This window comes from Pleurodeles waltl, chromosome 10 (assembly GCF_031143425.1).
Source record: "Pleurodeles waltl isolate 20211129_DDA chromosome 10, aPleWal1.hap1.20221129, whole genome shotgun sequence".
Taxonomy (NCBI): domain Eukaryota; kingdom Metazoa; phylum Chordata; class Amphibia; order Caudata; family Salamandridae; genus Pleurodeles; species Pleurodeles waltl.
In genome coordinates, this window is record NC_090449.1 from 17,290,066 (window position 1) to 17,308,388 (window position 18,323).

Genomic DNA, 18,323 nt, shown 5'->3' on the forward strand with positions numbered 1-18,323 from the left:
CTTTGTGACAGAGTAACCCATCTGCCAGATATCCCATCCACATAGTGAGATCGTAGTAAGGCAGGCGGGATATCGGTCACGCTTGTGATGGAGTAACCCCATCCCCCAGACTCTAAATCAGGCCCAAAGCCATAAAAGATCCATCACTCTCAAACCCATCCGGACTGAATAAGGCGCCCAGAATGTCTTGGAAGCCCCAGAACTACTCGACCCACAACAAGGAACAAAGGACCATACACTGGAAATATAAATACTGTTCTATTTATTTCTTGTACCGTACTTTAATGTTCAATTAGCAGAATGGCAGGGGCATAGGAGGTTTGCAAGGGAGGGATGAGCAAGGCAGAGAACTGCTGGTGTTCAATCCTTCGGTCAACAATTTCCACCACAAAATAAAATGATCAACTTAACAAGTTTGCGCTATGCTTTTCGCAGTACTTTGTGCTTTTTCTCCTCGCAAAGCCAACAACTCTCAACGCAAAATTTACGTTTTCTTCAAGACGTATGCAGTCCTCTCTTCTCTGCATTCAGGGCAGGGTCAAAGCCATAAATGGGTCACCCATCGCGTATTTCATTCTGCGCAGCGAATGCTCTGCGACCTCAGATTTTTATTTCTGGTGGATGTTAAAAATATTGGTGCCATCATTCCTGAGTATTCAGGGCCCCACCAGACCTGGTTAACAGGGGAAGGTCTGTATTATTTGGCAAAAGTTGAACACTTTGTCTGCATCAGTCTGAAAATTAAAAAATAAAAGTCGAAAACCACCCAATATATATAAAATGTTGTAGGGTGAAGTATGCCACCCTCTGTAATTTCTCCAATACAGCATACAGATGAGTATCAGTGTAATCATTCAACAGTGCTGAGAAGCTAGGCTTCTCTCATTTTACAGCTAAAAATGCCACCTGGTGGCCACCTTCAAGATTCCAGTTTAGCCCCATCACTTCAAGGAAGTGACATTTGCCCATTGAATAAGGCATACAGTCAGATGGCTGCACAAAGCAGCTGTGGTTGTGTTACTCTGGTGTATGGGCTGTTTTGTGCTTGTTTCCAGGCTGATGTATGTTTCTGTCAAGGAGGGCCTGGTCCCTCAAAAAAAAAAAGAGTGGAAATAGCATCAGTACAAGGTAATTACCTGCCCCTTTAATATTTGCTTCCAGTGTGGGAATCCTTTTAGATCCTTAATCTGGTCAAATATTCCATGCAGGACTATTCTAGCAAATAGTTAATGTAGAAAAAAGGCCATTCTGGAGAAATAAAGATCCAACAGATGCCAAATGTTAACAAGAAGCAGGCTGGGTCACTTAGAAGTTCCCCACAGTAGCAGGAGAGTGGGGCACAGTGTAGGAGCCAACACAAAGTACAAGAGAAAGACAAACACATCTGCTCAGAGCATGGACATCCAGGCACATGTTCCCAGGTGCCTGGGCCTGTGCTTTAACTTTAAAGGCAGAATATCTTCTAAATCTGCAAAGAAACTCACGTGTGGGCAAACACTGCACTCAACAGACAGGGTGATCACAGAGAAATACAATCACAGACTACTGCTGCTTTCCGCACACCCCACACTACAAAATAACTTCTACAGCCGTTCAGAGAGATGCAGGATGAACACACCAAGAGCCCCACTGGGCACTTCAATCACACAGGAAGTGTTTCATACCTCTGCAGTGGCCTACAATCACTGGAAACAGATGCCCACAGAGAGAAGCAGTGAAGCCTGGAGTGAGCAAGAAAACAGAGAGAAAACACACACCAACCAGCAAACAGTAAGAGCGAGAAGGTTAAGTGGGGACAGTGGACTTAAATCTACAGAGCTGAGACGTCAAGCGTGCACAAGGTGATGTGCGGGGCAAATGGCAGAGTCATGAAAGAGGGTGCTGGCCACTGCAGCTTAGGTCCACAGTACGGTGGCCTCTCTCGGACATTTCCGCCCTGGCGAAAGCACCGGTGCCTGTGGTGGGATGATAAAAATGGAGGAGAGGGAAGGCGAAGCAAATGGTGGCCGGCCACTTGCACCTTCCGGGTTGTGCAGAAAGTCTGTGCTTGCTTATTGCTATGCTGCTTGCCCTACCTTCCCTGTGCTCAAAAGGTGCATCTGGCACCGCCAGGAATGACTGCGATGGATTGGACAAGTCACAAACGTTGTAGCTGGTCACAGTCCTGCCCCTAAGTCTGGGGTCAGGTTTGAGAACAAGGAGTGCTGGTGAGAAAGGGTGCCAGGCAGGGCAAGTGATCACTGTCTTCCTGTTTGGGACCTTCGCTCATAGAGGCGTCTCCCTCGTCTTAGCGTGCTGGCGTTTACTTGCTCCGCATGCCAAAGGGCGGCTTGCCTTGTGCGCCCTTCTTTGTGGCCGGGCTGCTCTTGGCCGCATCTGGGAAGCTGGCAGGTTTCGCGTCGAAGGAGCTCCCACCTCCTGCCACTTTAGGCGGATCTGGAGGTTCCGAAAGGTTGCCTTCATCTGCTCCCTGTTTCAAGACTGCCTTGCCCAGGAGCTCCTTGAACACAGAATTCATATTCTTGGTAACATCCTTGAAAACAAAACAGAACAAAAGCAAACATGAATCTCCAAGCTTAACATGCTGACTTCTTTAAGTCCCTAACAAAGTCAACATAGGGATAGGGTCCTGTTAGTTAAAGATCTTTTCTGGCAAATAAGTTTCTTAGCCACACAAGTTAATATAAGTTACATTACATCCTAGCAGAACAAATGCTCTTTTCTTAAACAAGATACACATTTCACACTAAAAGGTGCTCTCTTTGAGATTTACATTTGTTGGAAGACAAATGATAGCCTCCCCGCACCACTTCTTAGCCTGCTATAGTGGTCTGAAGAAAATGGTGTTTTAACAATATTATGACCTACATCCCTGAATCACTATAATAAATTGATTCTACAAATTTTCTATGGAGATCCCCTTCGCCCACATTAATAAATATGTAGATAAATTAGCAAGGCAGATCAAGTATGGTTCACTCCGAGCTTCGACCAGCCCACGACACACGCATTGTATCTGAAGCAACGGAGTATCTAAGGGAGGCCGAGAAGGCCTTAGACCTGGTACACTATGCAGTGTTCACAGTATTGGCAACACTGGGATTTCCGGTCTAGTTCACCAGAGTCCTCCAGGATATCTTCACACACTCATGGGGTATACTTTTCTTTTAATATGAGGTTTTAAATTTGGAAATATCAGTCTTGCACATTTCATGGAGTTTGATGATCAGAATTTCTTGTATATGTTAATTCAAAATAAGTAAAATCATTAAGTCTGTCCTTCGCAATAATATTATACGTGCCATAGCCAATGTGTGTTTTAAAATACCTGAAACCTCTTCTCCTGTGAAATTAACATTCAATTTGACTCTGAATTCAAAGATGTCTCTGGGACCCTCTAGCACCTCACACACGCCACTCCAGAATGTATATTCGAGAAGCTCGCATGAGCTTATTGCAGATGGTGAAAAAGCAGATAACAATGAGCTCAAACATGGTACCTAGCAATAGTTAGTTCTCACCAATATTTTTTTATATAGGATGTAGCAAACCTGGTCTGTGAACATCCTTGAAAGCAGAGCTGTAACCTTAATGCACAGTGTAGGATAAAATTATATGAAGATGATATTATATTACTTCTTCAAGCTAACCAAGACACTCTCTTGGTAACATCAGACAGAATGCTCACTTTACTGGGATTTTTGGCTAAAAGGTGAATGTGGCTAATATATAGACACTCGGACGTTTGGAGCACCTGAATAAATAAACAAAAATGAAGGACATAAATTTGTACAATTATCCGTTTAAGTTGTGAGTAAATATATGGATTTGTTTACTACTCCTCAAGGGATAAAAGGTGGTATATGTGGAGAAAACGATACAGCACAAATAGAAATGTCAACAAGTGTTTCGTCCACACAGGACTTCATCAAGGCTAGTAAGCGGATCAAATTATTTGAGTACAACATGCTTTGCAGTTTTGTCAGAAGTGCCTGCTGCCCAAAACTTTTGTAACACAAGAAAATGCCTTTCAAGTAGCACAACAAGGACGTGTGAACTGTAAGTATTCCAAAACTTCATGGAAGAAGGAAGACCACACAAGAATTGGTTCTAGTATGGAGGACTTCTGAGAAGTAGCCTCCAGTGTCAAAGAAGCAGTAATCCAGTTGCATGGATTAACTAACTGTTAAATATAAAGCCACGGTAAGCCGTCAAGTGGAGCAAAGTCGTGAGGGAGAGTATGCATTCACAATAGTTTAAAATAAAAAAAGCTGTGGACTTAACCAAAACTTAAAAAGATTATCAAACAAATGTATTCCTCAGTCGGTTGTTAGAGCACTATTTAGCCAATCAGAAAAGCTGTTGCATCAATCTGGTTGTTGCCTCATAACACACACACTGTGGCTGTGCAACTGAATTTATGCACCGCTACCACTGTAATAGTGACTTTGCGTAAGGCTGTATCGTTAGCTGTGCATTCAACGATGCTGCTGGGGCCAGTAAAAAAGTTGGGCACCAGCATAGTGACTCCTATATGTCATCTTGGGTTTAGTCAACCAATGACTGTCAGAAACTGTATTTCTTCAACTCTCCTAGCACAAATACTGGAACAGTGAGAAATTTTGAAAAAACAGAATGGTCCATAATAGGGCGTAAACATCTTAACAGAATGATAATCCTTGTTTTTATTTTCTGCAGTACCACATTATATGTCCCCAAAGTTGTTTGAATAAAACAATGGGATGATAATTTCTTTCCTGTTGAATGAGAAGCATTAACTGAAATTATTTTGCCAGGCCCATGAGGATGGGCATCCCAGGCTTTGCTAAATGTTATTTTCTAACTATGGTCTTGTTCCTGCTGAAGATTTCATGGCTCAGAACGCTACTGTTCTCACACAATGTTGCCTTAGCTGTTGCTTGACTTCTTACAGAAATTCCAAACCCAATGCGGAAAACTTTTTATGGAGTGCTCCTGGGTGCTGTTAGGTGGCTCTGTGCGGCTCTATGCTGATTAATTTGCCCCTGCATAAAAGCTCCACGCCTGCAGCCTGAAGTTCGCTTATTTTTTACTGCGGTCTCAGGCGTGGAGCGTAAATAATGGTTGCTGTCAGTGTGCACAATACTAATTTGAGATCCTTTTAGATGTTAAAACAGACTGGGGAGGAGGGAAGACAGTAAAGAATCTCCACTGAGATAGAGCATCTACCAGTTAGAGCATTACCAATGCTTAGCAACTTGTTCTTCTGATGGATACTTCTAAACTCGGATTCCTCACCTTAGAATAGGCATTGAAGCAGGGACTCACCAGGTAGAGGATCTGTGGAGTGGGCTCCAACCACACAATTTTTAAGGGACCAAGCAGGGAAAATATCTTTCCTGCAGGACCAGGCTGTCAAAGCTGTAGTGCTCATCAAACGTGTGCACTGCTGCCCTCATCACAGCTTGGCGGATGTTAAGAGCCAGCACTGCACGTGCCAGCACAGTGGCATCAGCCTTGGCACTGGTGGAATGGGTTCTCTGAACCTCCGGAGGCTGCTTTCTGGCCAGTGCATAGTGGATTTTAATGCAGAGGACCTCAACAAAGTCCTCTCCTCCACTGCCTTTCCTCACTTTGCTCCAGACAACCCCACAAAAACCGAATCGGTCACTCGATGGTCCTTGGTACTAATAATGTAAAACCTATAAGTCCTTTTGGGGTACAGTCAATAAAGACACTTCTTCTCTTTTGAGGGTCACGAGGGAGCAAAGACAGAGTGATGGATTGTCCAACATGGAAGGGAGTCGTGACCTGGCAATAATGCCCCTCAAGTCCTCAGCACCAACTTGTCTGGGGAAAAACGTGGTGTAGGACTGTTGCACTGAAAGTCCCTGGAGTTCACTTGCTTGATGAACTGACAAAAAAGCAATGCGGAACACGTCTTTAAAGTCTGGAGACGCCCTCTTGCTTTCTTGTTGGAGTTGGGTGCAGAATGGGGTTCAGTCTCGCTCCAGTAACTTTTGCTTTACTCTGACTTGGATTTAAAGGAGGACTCCAAGCACTAAGTTGAGTGGTCATTGGAACCACCTTGGAAATAGATCCGGACCGGGACTTACACGAAGACTATGGCTTTGTTTTTGGCCTCATACAGCTTCACATCCCAGTCTCAAATCACCTTCTGGTGCACGATGCTGTCACAAACCTCAGTCATGGCCTATGCCCCGATACGGAAGACGCCCCTTGTGCAGGTCCATGAGCGACATTACCTTCCTGCAGTCGGGACATGGCTTGAAACCGGTTTGGGGGCATTGTTCCATAGCACACTGGTAAAGTACTTTAGAAAGTGTCCGAACAACCGACAGTTTAGCAGCATAGCTGCAGATCTGTGCCAGAAGGTGCGGACAGAAAGGAACGAATGCCTGTGATGCAGAGGTGAAGTTTATATGCAGCGCCATCTAGCAGCACTCAGGGAAACTGCTATCGAGGAAGTTTTGCAAATCCAGCCTGGCACCTGGGGAGTGTTATCTCGTGAGGAATCCATCGTTGAAAAAATGCATCAGAACCTGAATTTTTAAAAAACATTCTAGAAGTTAATAAATTTTATTTCCAAATCAACTGACTTTTAAAATGATTAAATTGCATAAAACTATATGATGCTTGCAGAACCCAGAGAACCCTGAAACTACCAGTTAGTCAGGTTATAATCAGGGCCACTGGAATTATGGGGTAAAGGGGGATCAAGTTATGTGGTAGAATTGGCTGAAATAAAAGGTAAATGGTGGGACAATGTTTTCTGGCAGTGATATATTCTACAGAGCTTAGGAAGGCTGTGTGTGAGTGGGGGGGGGGGGGCCTGTGGAGTAGTGGAGGCCAGTTGTAATACACTGGGTCTATTGGAGTTTACGAATGGGAAAAATATAAGCTTTAGTGGATCTTGGAAAATTTAACATCCTCAGTGCATATCTGGTATTCTGTTTATGCAATCTGCTGAGTAATGATGCCGTTAGGCACACTTGGGAGGATAAATGGGGGTTCACAATTACCCCTCACTATGGAATAAGCTTTTTCTTCCCATAAGCACTTTGTTCAAAGCTTCAACGCGCACAGGATTCAATACGTTGGTAAGTACAGACTACATTATGGTCCCTGTGCTGATATCTATGATGAAGTGGTTAAATAAGAATTTTACTAGGAAGGGGATTAAAATGGCTGGATCACTTGTAAAACAGAAAAGGAAATGGACAACGAAGAAAACAAACTTTCAATGGTTGAAAAGTATATTATATTCCCCATCTGTTCAAGTGTTAATTGTGCAAATAAAGAAGAACAAAATATTGCAAAGCATAGGAATGAAAGACATTTATGATTAAATTGATGCATCTTGAAAACTGTTACAAGTGGCATGGAGTTCGAAAATCTGTTTTTAAGTGCAGGCAGAGGGAAGGTTGGAGAAATAATTTGGAATGACTATTAACTGGTATTAGAATATTAAAACCTTATGAGTTACGAGACAATATTGATTTTCTTCTGAGCATTTCTGAACAGTGGCCAATATTACAAAGTATAAACAATGAAAAAAGTTTATTCCATTCTACAAATGCATTTGTACTTAGAATAACAAATCAACTACAATTTGTTCCACCTTATAAACAACATATTTATGTACATTCTCTTTGTGTTCTCAGAGCTCATAAATGCCCCCACATTTACAAAGCAAATTTCATGTCTACAATCATTTATCTAAATATTTATACTGATTTCTTCTACTGCTTGTGCATATGGCCAGGAAAAGCAATCTGAAGTCCTTCACTACAAAATTTCCATCTTTTATTGCTTTTTGAGATTTTAGAGCCTGTATCACCTACAGTCTACAGATGGCCAAACAGAAATCTAAAACACGGTCCCTGACCTTGAATCACCCATCTTTAAATTATATTGATAGACAGCCCTCCAATAACTTCTTACATGTATGTACATCTTTTTCCTCGCAGTGACGAAGTTGTCTTTAGTCATCGTCCTAGCAACATTTTTGCCATAACTCTTTTAAACCTGTCTACAGTCATATTTCTAAATATAGGCAGCCTGATTAGATTTCAATAAAGGGGCTACTCCGCCACAATGGTGACGGATATACCATCCACTGAAATGTAAACCCCTTAGGAAATAATGGCTTTTATATTTCGGAAAACGGGATATCTGTCACCGTTATGAAAGAGTAACCTGTCCGCTGAGATCTAAATCCGGCCCTTCGTTTTTTCAGCCATATCATGCCAACGTAAACAGAGATAGCATCATTGCTACAAGGCTCTTTACAATACAGACGTAAGAGAGGGCTTGTGTTATCGATCACCATGTTACAATACCATCTCAACACTATACTCAGTGACTTATTACAACTCCATAACAGGCTATGTGCTATTTGAACAAGCTCAAATGTTGTCGCGTTGCTCAAAATTGTACATTTCCTGGATCTATCCCTAATCATTTGGCCTGCCATTTGCTGAAAACCCAAAATGTAGGATTCAACATTTTGTAGCCTTCTCACGTGCAGGCCCGTCTACTGGACCGAAGGTAGTCGGGGAGGACACATTGAAGCATTGTTACAGATATTACAAACAAAGTAGTCACAGGACTTTAGCAGAAGGGTAAAAGTAACTGCTTGTATATTTGACATAAGAGTCACCACTTTCTGTGACAGAAAAAACTGAAAAGGCTACCTTGTCTACTTCGACTGTGTGCTTCTCTGGCCACTGCCGCTCAGCACTGAGCCCGTAGCGGATTTTCGGCGTACCAAACCCCCTGGGTAAGCCCTCAGGTGTGTGGCGGCGTTCTGGTGTGCCAACTTGCCCTAGTGGTAGCCTGTGCGAAGAAAGGAAATGTAAAACTGAACAAAAACCAGCAAGTTAACACGTTGGACATTTCTGAGGTTCTCTGCTTACTCCAGAGTGGCCTTGTTTGCAATTTGTTTTTGATTTTTTTACATATGTTTAATCTTTGTTATTACAAAACCTTTCTCAATCCTTGAATGCATGTAGGTCATGTGCAATAGGTCCAAAAGGTCTATTAAGAAAAAACTTTTCTCAAGATTATAAAAAGATAAAAAACAATGAAGAGCGAATTAGTTTATAGAGAACCCAAGTATGAGGTTAACTACAAAATACATTTGCACTTGCACATAGGAAATTATAGGAAACACAGGCCTTTGAGGTGTGCACAAAGGAGGTGAGATGGAGAGCACAACAAATTACTTTCCTTCAATGTTACTTTTTCTGGTGGATTCTCTATCTTCCTGCAGATCCCTCAACTTTGAATTCTCCCAAGCTCAAGACTGGACCAAAACAATTTTCGGAATAGCTCTGCTAAGGCAGTAGATTGTGATATCAGCCTCTATATAAGCACTGTGTGATCCTGGGCATGAGGACAGGGAACTGAACGTAGGCACCATTACCTGCCCACTAACATTAGAATTCTTCTTTTTTTTTCCCGAACTTTCGGATGCAGAAATGGACTCACAAGATGGATGTGATTCCTGGTAGTGAACAAATCCACCATGGTATCTTATTAATTCCCCAAAGACCACTTCACAACATGGGGAGCAGGGCACGGGGTGAGGCATCTCTGGATAAATACAGCATCAACCAAAAAGAGCGAAGGAAAGTAACTAATTCTTCTGATGGATACTTCTAGCCGCAGAGTTCACAATTTTGATTAAGTACTAAAGCACTCGTCCCTCCTTCCACCCTCCAAAGAAGGTGGATCTGATGAGAGGACCTTACAGCACAAAGACCAGAAGGACCGAACAGGTAAAATGGTCCTCTTGGTAGACTTGAGATTCGGTACAGTGGATCCTGGTGAAAGCATGGATGGAAGTCCACATAGCAGCTTTGCAGATGTACAAAACAGGTGCATCTCAAGACGCACAAAAGGATCATTTGTGAACTTGGAAAAACCCAATTTTATGCAGAGGACAATCCTGCGGGATAAAGTTCGCTTTTGGACCACCTAATCCTCTTCTTCACACCAGTGAATCGAATGAACGGGTGGTCATCATTGCAGAGTTCCTCAGTGGCACAACAAGGGTCCAACCTTTGTAATCCCTCCACCTTGGAAGAAAGTGGAGCAGAGAAGAATGTAGAAGTGTAAGGGACTGCCTCGCATGGGAGGATTACACCACTTTCAAGTGAAAGCATCCTTATGTTTAAAGAAACAGTTTGTCAGGGACGAAGGCTGCATGTGCAGCCTGAGCCAACAAAAGCCGCAGCTTAAACAAGATGCGCAGACATAGTTGCAACAAGGAATACTTTTTTTCAGAGTAAGAGGCTGAAGACTGAAGCTACGGAGCAGCTGCAATGGCGCCCAAATCAAGAGCATCACGTTTATGTGGCAACGCTTATCCAACAGGGACCAGAGACCCCGGTTTCCACTTTATTCAGATGATGTCCCCAGATAAGGAACAATGTATATGTTACCATTCTGGTCACTGGCGGGGAGCACAGCATGGTTTGCACACATCAAATTGTTGTCCGTCATCTACGGTCAATCCAGAGGACCATCCTCAGAAATGCAGATCCTGCCTGGCAGACGCCCTTCGCCGTTGGATCCATTGCAGACTCAAGCTCCACTCGAGCCACCCACATGTGCAGCAGAGTGAGATGCACCTGCAAGATGCAGGAGGCTAACAGGACTAACAGCCTCAAAACTATCAAAGCTGGAAGAAAAGCTTTCAAGCTGAACATTGGGCTCGAACCCAGACTGCCCTGGACTCCTGCGAGGGCAGAAAGGCAGTCACAGCGGGCTTCACCACGGTGGCTCCAGCGAAGAGCAGCCTCTGTGTGGGTTGGAGGTATGATTTGGACTTGTTGATGGAGAACACCAGGCTGAACAGTGACACTGTCCAAAACTATCTCAGGCAAGTCTGCCTTAACAACCATTCATTGAAGAAGAATGAGAAGTGCACTCTCGTCATGCAGAGATGGAACGGTACCATAGACACGACTTTCCTAAAGATCTGAGGGCTCGATGAAAGCATAAACAGCAGGAAAGCGAATAGATCCCATCACAAAATGCAGATATTTCCTGTTGGGCTGCAGGATCAGCATTTGAAAGTAAACGTTCTGCAGATCCAGGGACATCGTCCAGTCACTGGCATCTAAGACCAGCACCTCGTCCTGGAGGCACGCGTTCAATACTTGGAGGCCCAGAATCAGTCGCATGCTTTGTATGGGAACCAGGCAGTAACGAGTGTAACATCCGAGCCCCCACTCTGCTTCACGCACTATCCTGACTGCACCCTTGGCGACCAACATTAGCACTTCCCTGAAGAGGATTGGAGCCTGATACACCAAAACCAGCAGGCGTAATTTGGGGAGGGGAACGTTAAAAAAATGAACAGCATGGCCTACTTCGACAATTTGCAAGGCCAACTGGTCTACAGTGATTGAACGCCAGTGGGACAGAAAAAAATTGACTCCATACTGTGCTTTCGTGTTTACTTATGGGAGAACTAAAGTGCTTTTGTGGTGGTGCCAGGAGAGGAGAAGGAAGAAGAAAGTTGCTGCTTTCATCTCCCTTTCTTCCTTCCTCCGCCACTGAAGGCCTAAAAGTTCCTCACAGGCTGCTGAATACGTTGAGTAGGCTTGTGTCAATACAAGTGTACATCCCAGAGTAACTCCTAAAAATGTCCAATACTGCTGGTGGAACTGACACACTGGGGAGGCTGGACACAGAGAGCAGGCCTTTGCACAGGTATTCTTAAATTTCTCTCTGGCAGAATCTGCTTTTATCTTCAAACAGCTTGTCTTGGTCAAAGAGCATCTCCACCAAACAAGCCGAGATGTTTTCTGAAAATCCTGGCACGTGTACGTATCATAATACTGCCTCCCATTGCAAGGGCAAAGGGTCTCTGGAATCCAGACCAGAAGGCAAGATTTGCTTGGCTGCATCAAGTCCATCTTTAACTCCGTGCACAGAACACTCGGAGATCCTGCGGTAATGCCGACAGTGCGCGTGGCGCCATCCTCCGAAGGGTTTTGCAACAGCGGGCCACAGGTGAGAAAAATTCAGGGAACACAGTGCCAAAATGGCTGAAGAAAAGACTTTATTGTCTATTACGTCAATCCAATTCAACTCCCTATCTGGTGGGGCAGAATGGAATAAATTCAGTTTTACCTGCAAGTGACGGCTAGTGCTACTACACTCTTGGGTGCAAAACACTGCTTCAATAACTGGGTCCCCGGGGACGGTCTGAGGCATACAGCAAACAGGGGCTTACTGCCAGGGCTGAAAAGGTGGCAGACCAAGCGCCAAGAAAGGGTCACCCAGTGCCTCATTTAAGGAAAAAGAGGCTAAGAATCAGAGGGATCTGACAAGAGAAGTTCCAACACCTCTCCAGCACTCCTAATGACTACTGCGAATGACGCACTCCCCTCACTAGGAGGACCAATCAGAGAATCCGCAGCAGAGCGGTGTCAAGGTTTTGTAAATCTAGCAGCATCAGTATGTGTGGACCACAACTGGTCCTTCTCCTCACCACTCTCAGGGGGAACTATGGGGGGGCAACTGTTCTGCATCGGAATCTGAGCCAGAAGAGCTTCCGTTCTTGCAGCGCACTGGTGAAGAGGGAGCGGAGCCGCCTTTGGGTCATGTTCGACTTAGGGCTGTGGTTCACTAATGCACTGCACACCATGAGGCAGACTTTCAATGAAGGGGGACTACAAGGGGCTGTATCCTGAAAGTGAGGAGTGCGCACCTTGGTGGCAGCTCCTTCAGCTTCGAAACTTTGGAACTCGCTACCGCCTTCTGTTCGTCAGGCCCCTTCGGAACTCCTTTCATGGTTGTTTAGATAGAATTGATCGGTTACGTTCTACGAGTGTGCAGCACATGGGATCTTGGACCGCAGCACTGGGACACCTCGCTCCGAAGTAGCTATGTGCTTCACAAGATTCATTATATTTATTACTAGAAGAACCTGACTTCTGTGCAGGTGTCGATGCACACCGTAAGGACGTCGCTGAAGCCGATGGCAGAGCAAGTGCAATGAAAGCCGACAAGACCATCTGCAGAGGTGCAGAGGCATGGCACCAAGGACGGAGACTGCAGATTCCCAGTGGAGTCAGTTGGCTTGTGAGTGGGGTCCACAGCTTAAAATAAACTGAGTCCCTCATAGCTCCGCAAGCTCGGAATGTCAGCCAGAGGAAGCCAAAGCCGTGTTAAATTTATACAGCATGGTCTCTCTGAAGGCCACTATCTGGACTGTGACCTCCCCCATGAAACGGAGTGTCTCAAAGTTCAGGAATTTTTATTGTTTTTTTTGTGCTTCTTCTTGGAGGCTTCATCGTTCGACTTCAACTTACCTGATGAGGGCGAACTGGGGGGGCACTGGATGTGTTTCTAATGTATGGCCATGTAAAGTTTGGTCTCTCAATCCCCGTTTGCCTTAGGGTGCATCAGGGAGTATTCCTTCAATTTTTGTTTGACCCCCAATCACCAGAGACAGATTAGGGAGGTTGTGACTAATATCAAGCAGGTAGACTTTAATGGCAACATCCCTGGTACCCTAATCAAAAAACAAAATTTTGGAAGGAAGATTTTGGTAATGTCCAAAACCGGTTAGGGCAGAGCTCCAGCTCTGTGCCAAAAAGCACAGAAGTACTGCCTATATGCAACTCCGTGACATCATGTCCGGGGCGGAGCAGTGATGGAGGATGATGGCACCACCCACCCGCACTCAGACTATTCCAAGACTTTTCCAGTGACAATCAGGCACTTGGGAGGATTCATAAAGAGACATCTGTGGGTAGGAAAATCCCTCAGAAATAGAGAGTAAAGTAAGTAGTGATGCAAGGAAGGAGAGGGGCCAAGTGGGGACAGAATTTAAGAAAGAAAAGGAGGGGAAACACGGAATCTAAAGGAAGAATATACAACTGGAAAGGAAAGGAAAGAGAGGGAATTAATGGCAAGAAAGGAATTCATGAAGGGATGGACAAATAAAAAGAAGTTGAACATATGAGAAAAGTATGATGGAATGGAATGTAGCAGATAAAGGGACGGAAGGAAGGGAAAGAACTTTATAGGAAGTGTGAGAGGCGAGAGAGGAGGGACAAATGAGGTAGAGGTGAATGTAAAGAAAATGGAAATGGGATAAACCAGAGGGAAGATATAAATAAAAAAAAGAATGTGCATAGGGCAGAAGAGAATGAAAAAAAGAACAGATAAACAGAGTGACAAATTATGGAGGAGGGTAAAAAGGTTGAAGAAAAAGGGATGAAGGCAGGTTATGGGAAATGCAGCGGTGGAGGCAAGGAGAGGCTTCGGTGTTGGCAGTGCCTTGCTTTCTTCTGTAGTACACACCCCATGAGCAGTTAAGGTGCCTTGAAGGGTTGCATCTCACCTGTCGGCATGCATCAGTAGTCTTGCAGGAGGACCGCTTTGTGAGATAGGAAAGGTCAGGCGCCCCGGTTCACCGAATGGTGAGGACAGCTTCCGTACTGGGCTTCCCTCCTCGCGCCTTCTTTGTGGGCATGCGCCATCTGAGTTGACCCGTAACCTGACAAAGAAACATATACAGCATGACTGGCACACAAACACCAAACCCACTGCAAAACTAGGGAGTATTGTTCAGATGTTACTGTTATCAAATCATAAGCAAGAGCAATAAACAATAGTTGGAAACAGTGCCACCTTGTAAAACATAAAATCTCTCCCAGATTCATCCAGAGAAATCTAAGACACATGTGAGTCACCTCCCGTGGGTCTCCAACCCTCATGACCTCAGTTCTGTAACACAGGCTTGGGATGATGGGCATATGTTCTTTTTGCATGTGTCAGCCTAACTGGTTGGTCAGGGTGTGCCCAGATGTGGGTCCTTTGCTCACTGTGCCACTGGATTCAAGCTAGCCTGGCTGAGGAGGGCTGAAACCGGCCCCAGGATGCTTGTTTTCCGGTTCAGGGAGGTCCTGGCCTGGTAGTTTGGGCTGGATTGTTCCCCTTGGGAGCAGGGTAAAGACTGATTAGCATATGGTTGAGTCCAAGCTACAATGGCATGGCGAGCAAAAAACACAACGGATTTGGGCCAGGATCTGTGACTTGAGGTGAACGTTTGACATTGTTGGGCAGTCCGTTCATCATCTGTTTTTTCTGCAAAGAAAAATATACAGCATGACTGGTACACATATGAACACCAAACCCCTGCAGAACTAGGGAGTATTGTTCAGCTGTTACTGCCCAGGGCAATAAACAATAGTTGGAAACAGTGCCATCTTGTGGGTAGAAACAGAAAAAGTCCCCCAGCTTCATCCGTAGAGGCCAAAGACACATGCGAGTCGGCCTCCATGGGTCTCCAACCCTCATACCAAACACAGGTTTGGGATGATGTGCATCTGAATAAAGCTACATGTAGCTGTGATGTGAAACCTAATGGAAGCAACTATTTGTTTTTGGTGTTTCCTAAAGCTCCATCATAATTTCCAGTCACTTCAAAGCACTATAAGAAGCCAGAGCAGGAGAAACTGAGAAGGAGCCAGAGAAAGAGACTGTAGAAAAAAATAAACAGAAAGTGAGTAACTACTCCTTTATCTTACTCTGAGACTCAACAAGCTCTACCCACAACCTGTCAGATCATTTCAGAGCCAGAAATCTGGCAGCAAATGTGGATCTGGAAAAAATATTTCTGAGGATCGTTTGGCAGTGTTGAACACGTTCCCTGCACGCTGTACCCAGGAAGTATAGCTTCCGGAGAGCATGTAAGGTCACCCATGTGGCTGTCCTGCAGATTACATCTGTGGTTGCAGTCTATGGTCTAGAGCTGCAATAACACTGAAAAAGTGGATATGTGTACCCTCTGGACTGGAGGCCCAATTAAGGACTGAAGTTTAGAAATGCAGTGGAAGATCCAACAAAGAATGGACCCCAATACAGGTCAGCGTAGACTGAAAGTCTAGAAAGTCTGCTTGAGTTGGGTGTACCCGAGCCGCAGTCAAGTACCCAAAACTCCACCCCCTTCATCCCATTTCCGTCCACTAGCTCTGAGCGCCTAGTCCGAGCTGTGACTTTCAGTTCCGAATGCATCACTTCTGCTAAAAGAAAGACATCTTTCAAGGAAACCTTCTCAGCCTGACCAGATCCATATGAAAATGCTTACCCTGGCCAAGCACTTTAAAATATTAATCTGAATCAACTGCTACGTTACCTCGCGCCTCTGTCCGCCTGTACGGTCCTAGCTCTATCAAACTTGGTCTTCCCATAGTTTGTATGCTTGCCCATATCAGAAACGCTGGATTCCTGATCTTGGGTTGATGGCCCATTTCCTTTTGCTTGTTTGTGAGGTTGTTGATTTTGTTTCCCCAGTTCCTGGGGTCAGTCTGTTCCACTCTGTGCGCTGCTTCTCTTGGTCGTTCGTGATTCTCTGTTTCTGCTGTTAGACGCAATGATAAGGGTCTCACACGTCCCTATGCCATCAAGCACCAACCCAACTGAGTACTAGAAGATCTGGGACATTAAAACCCGGTTGTCCCTGAATGCCATTTCTACCTCCATGATCCTGGAGGGAAAGGTCGATTCCTCGTGGCAACCATGGCCTTGCATTGACAAGACAAGACTGATTTAAATTTAAAAAGCAGAGGTCCCCTTGCACCCATTCAACGTCCCTTTGATGTCTTCCTTAGTTACACATCTTCTATCCTGATTCCTTCCCAGTGGTTCCCTTTTGTGTTGTGCCCAATTATTGCTATCGCTAATACCCCGAGATGGCTCTCCTTCTCTGAAACGACTGACTGTTGGACTGATAGCTCAAGGCCCTGGTCTTAGGTAATACACAAACATCTTATAACGAGGAATTAAATCAGAGCCACATTTTGTTGTCATCTTGGGTAACAGTCCTGGTAATGGCCTTCTCGTTGGCCACTTTCTTTGTTTAGAGGCACATGGCACTTTGAACCAGAGAAACCAAATCACTGCCATCCCTGGCGGTTTGAAGACATTTTTCAAATGAACAGGGCAAACAAACTTCAAAGTCTTATCTGAAAGGGTGTGTCCAAATCCCCACCCACCCCAACCAACAATATGGAGTTCTCTCTCTTTGTTGCTCCATTTACAAAGGAAAGAGCAAGCCTTTTGCCCCTTCAACTTATTGTATCATGGAACAGACCATGAAGTGCAATACACAGCAGTAGAGCACCCAAGAGGGAAAAAGATGGCTTTCCTCGTTCCTACAAATGTAAAAGGAGTGCCTTAGAGGGCATCTTCTCGCCTAAGGCTGCCTTTAAAGTGAAGACATGCAGGAAGATTAGGCGCGCTCAAACTGTAGTCTGCCCTGTGGTGCTGCATCAGGAAGTGGGAAGTGCAAACCAAGGTCATCTGTGAGTCCAGAGGCTCACTGTTGCATTGGAGCAAAGGTACCGTTCATTAAAGTCTTCAGCCACAGACCGGGTCTAAACCTCTACAGACCCTGCAGCCACCACTGCAGTGGTGAGGAGGTCCATAGGACTGTAGTGAGCCACTGAGAAGAACCTTGAGGGGGCCGCCCAGTGCTGCAGTGGCCACCCTGACCGGAACCAGTGAATACAAGTGCATACAAAGTACCGCCATTGGGAGGTCAGGCGCAGGATAGAGGTTGAGGAGGACATCGGTCATTACTGGGTCAGGCTGCAAAGGGCGTTAAGTGACACGAAGAAATATCTACACTAAAAGCTTAGTTTGAATGATAGGTCACAAACAAAAGAACCCTGATAACGGTGGCAGGAAAAGGGCCAAAAAGAGATTTAAGCTGAATAAGTGAGCAAGGGGAAAAGAAGGATTTTGGTGTACTTTAGTATGGAAACATAGGCAGAGGGATAAAATCCTGTGTGCCCCGGATACTGCTTCGCTAACCCCAGTCGCTGAAGCACTTGGGAAAACTAAGATCTTAGTAAACAGAAAATACAGTTTGTCAAACCTCACAAGCATATGAAGCAGCTACAGGTAGAATTACTATTGAAGTGGTACGGCTGGGGCACACCAGAGCGGACTTCAGATAACACAGAGCGCAGCGCATAGCCTGAGCAAACCGTGTTCATCTTCATTAAAGGCAAGAACATGCTTGCACTCTACTACAGAAATCATGGACACTTTTACTCACCTATGAGTTTGCTACTGTGCTTGCAATTTTAGGATCAGTCTTTGAAGACTGTGGTTGTTGCTGTGCAATGCAGAAATATTAGGTGCCAGCAACAAGGGGTCCTCTGAAGAGAAAATCACCTACTTTTATTCTCCTAAGCAAAGTTTTAATATCTTCTGGAGGCCTGTCTGCCTAAAACAAAATCTCCAAAGGGACCAAGGTGCCTCTTACTTGGAGCTCCTGAATATCTTAA

The 18,323-nt window shown here is 44.8% G+C and overlaps 1 protein-coding gene across 4 annotated transcripts in view; it reads right to left on the bottom strand.

Annotated features, from left to right (window-relative positions):
* Positions 1–245: 245 nt before the first annotated feature.
* ARHGAP4 (Rho GTPase activating protein 4) overlaps positions 246–18,323 on the bottom strand; it is a 190,082-nt gene continuing 172,004 nt past the window's right edge. For all 4 annotated transcript variants that reach the window (XM_069209438.1, XM_069209437.1, XM_069209436.1 and 1 more), the window contains 3 exons: positions 14,369–14,524; positions 8,697–8,838; positions 246–2,533 (listed from right to left, as the gene is read on the bottom strand). In XM_069209438.1, coding sequence (XP_069065539.1) covers positions 2,303–2,533; positions 8,697–8,838; positions 14,369–14,524 — 529 coding nt within the window. In that variant the 3' untranslated portion in view covers positions 246–2,302. The remainder of the gene's footprint in view (positions 2,534–8,696; positions 8,839–14,368; positions 14,525–18,323) is intronic.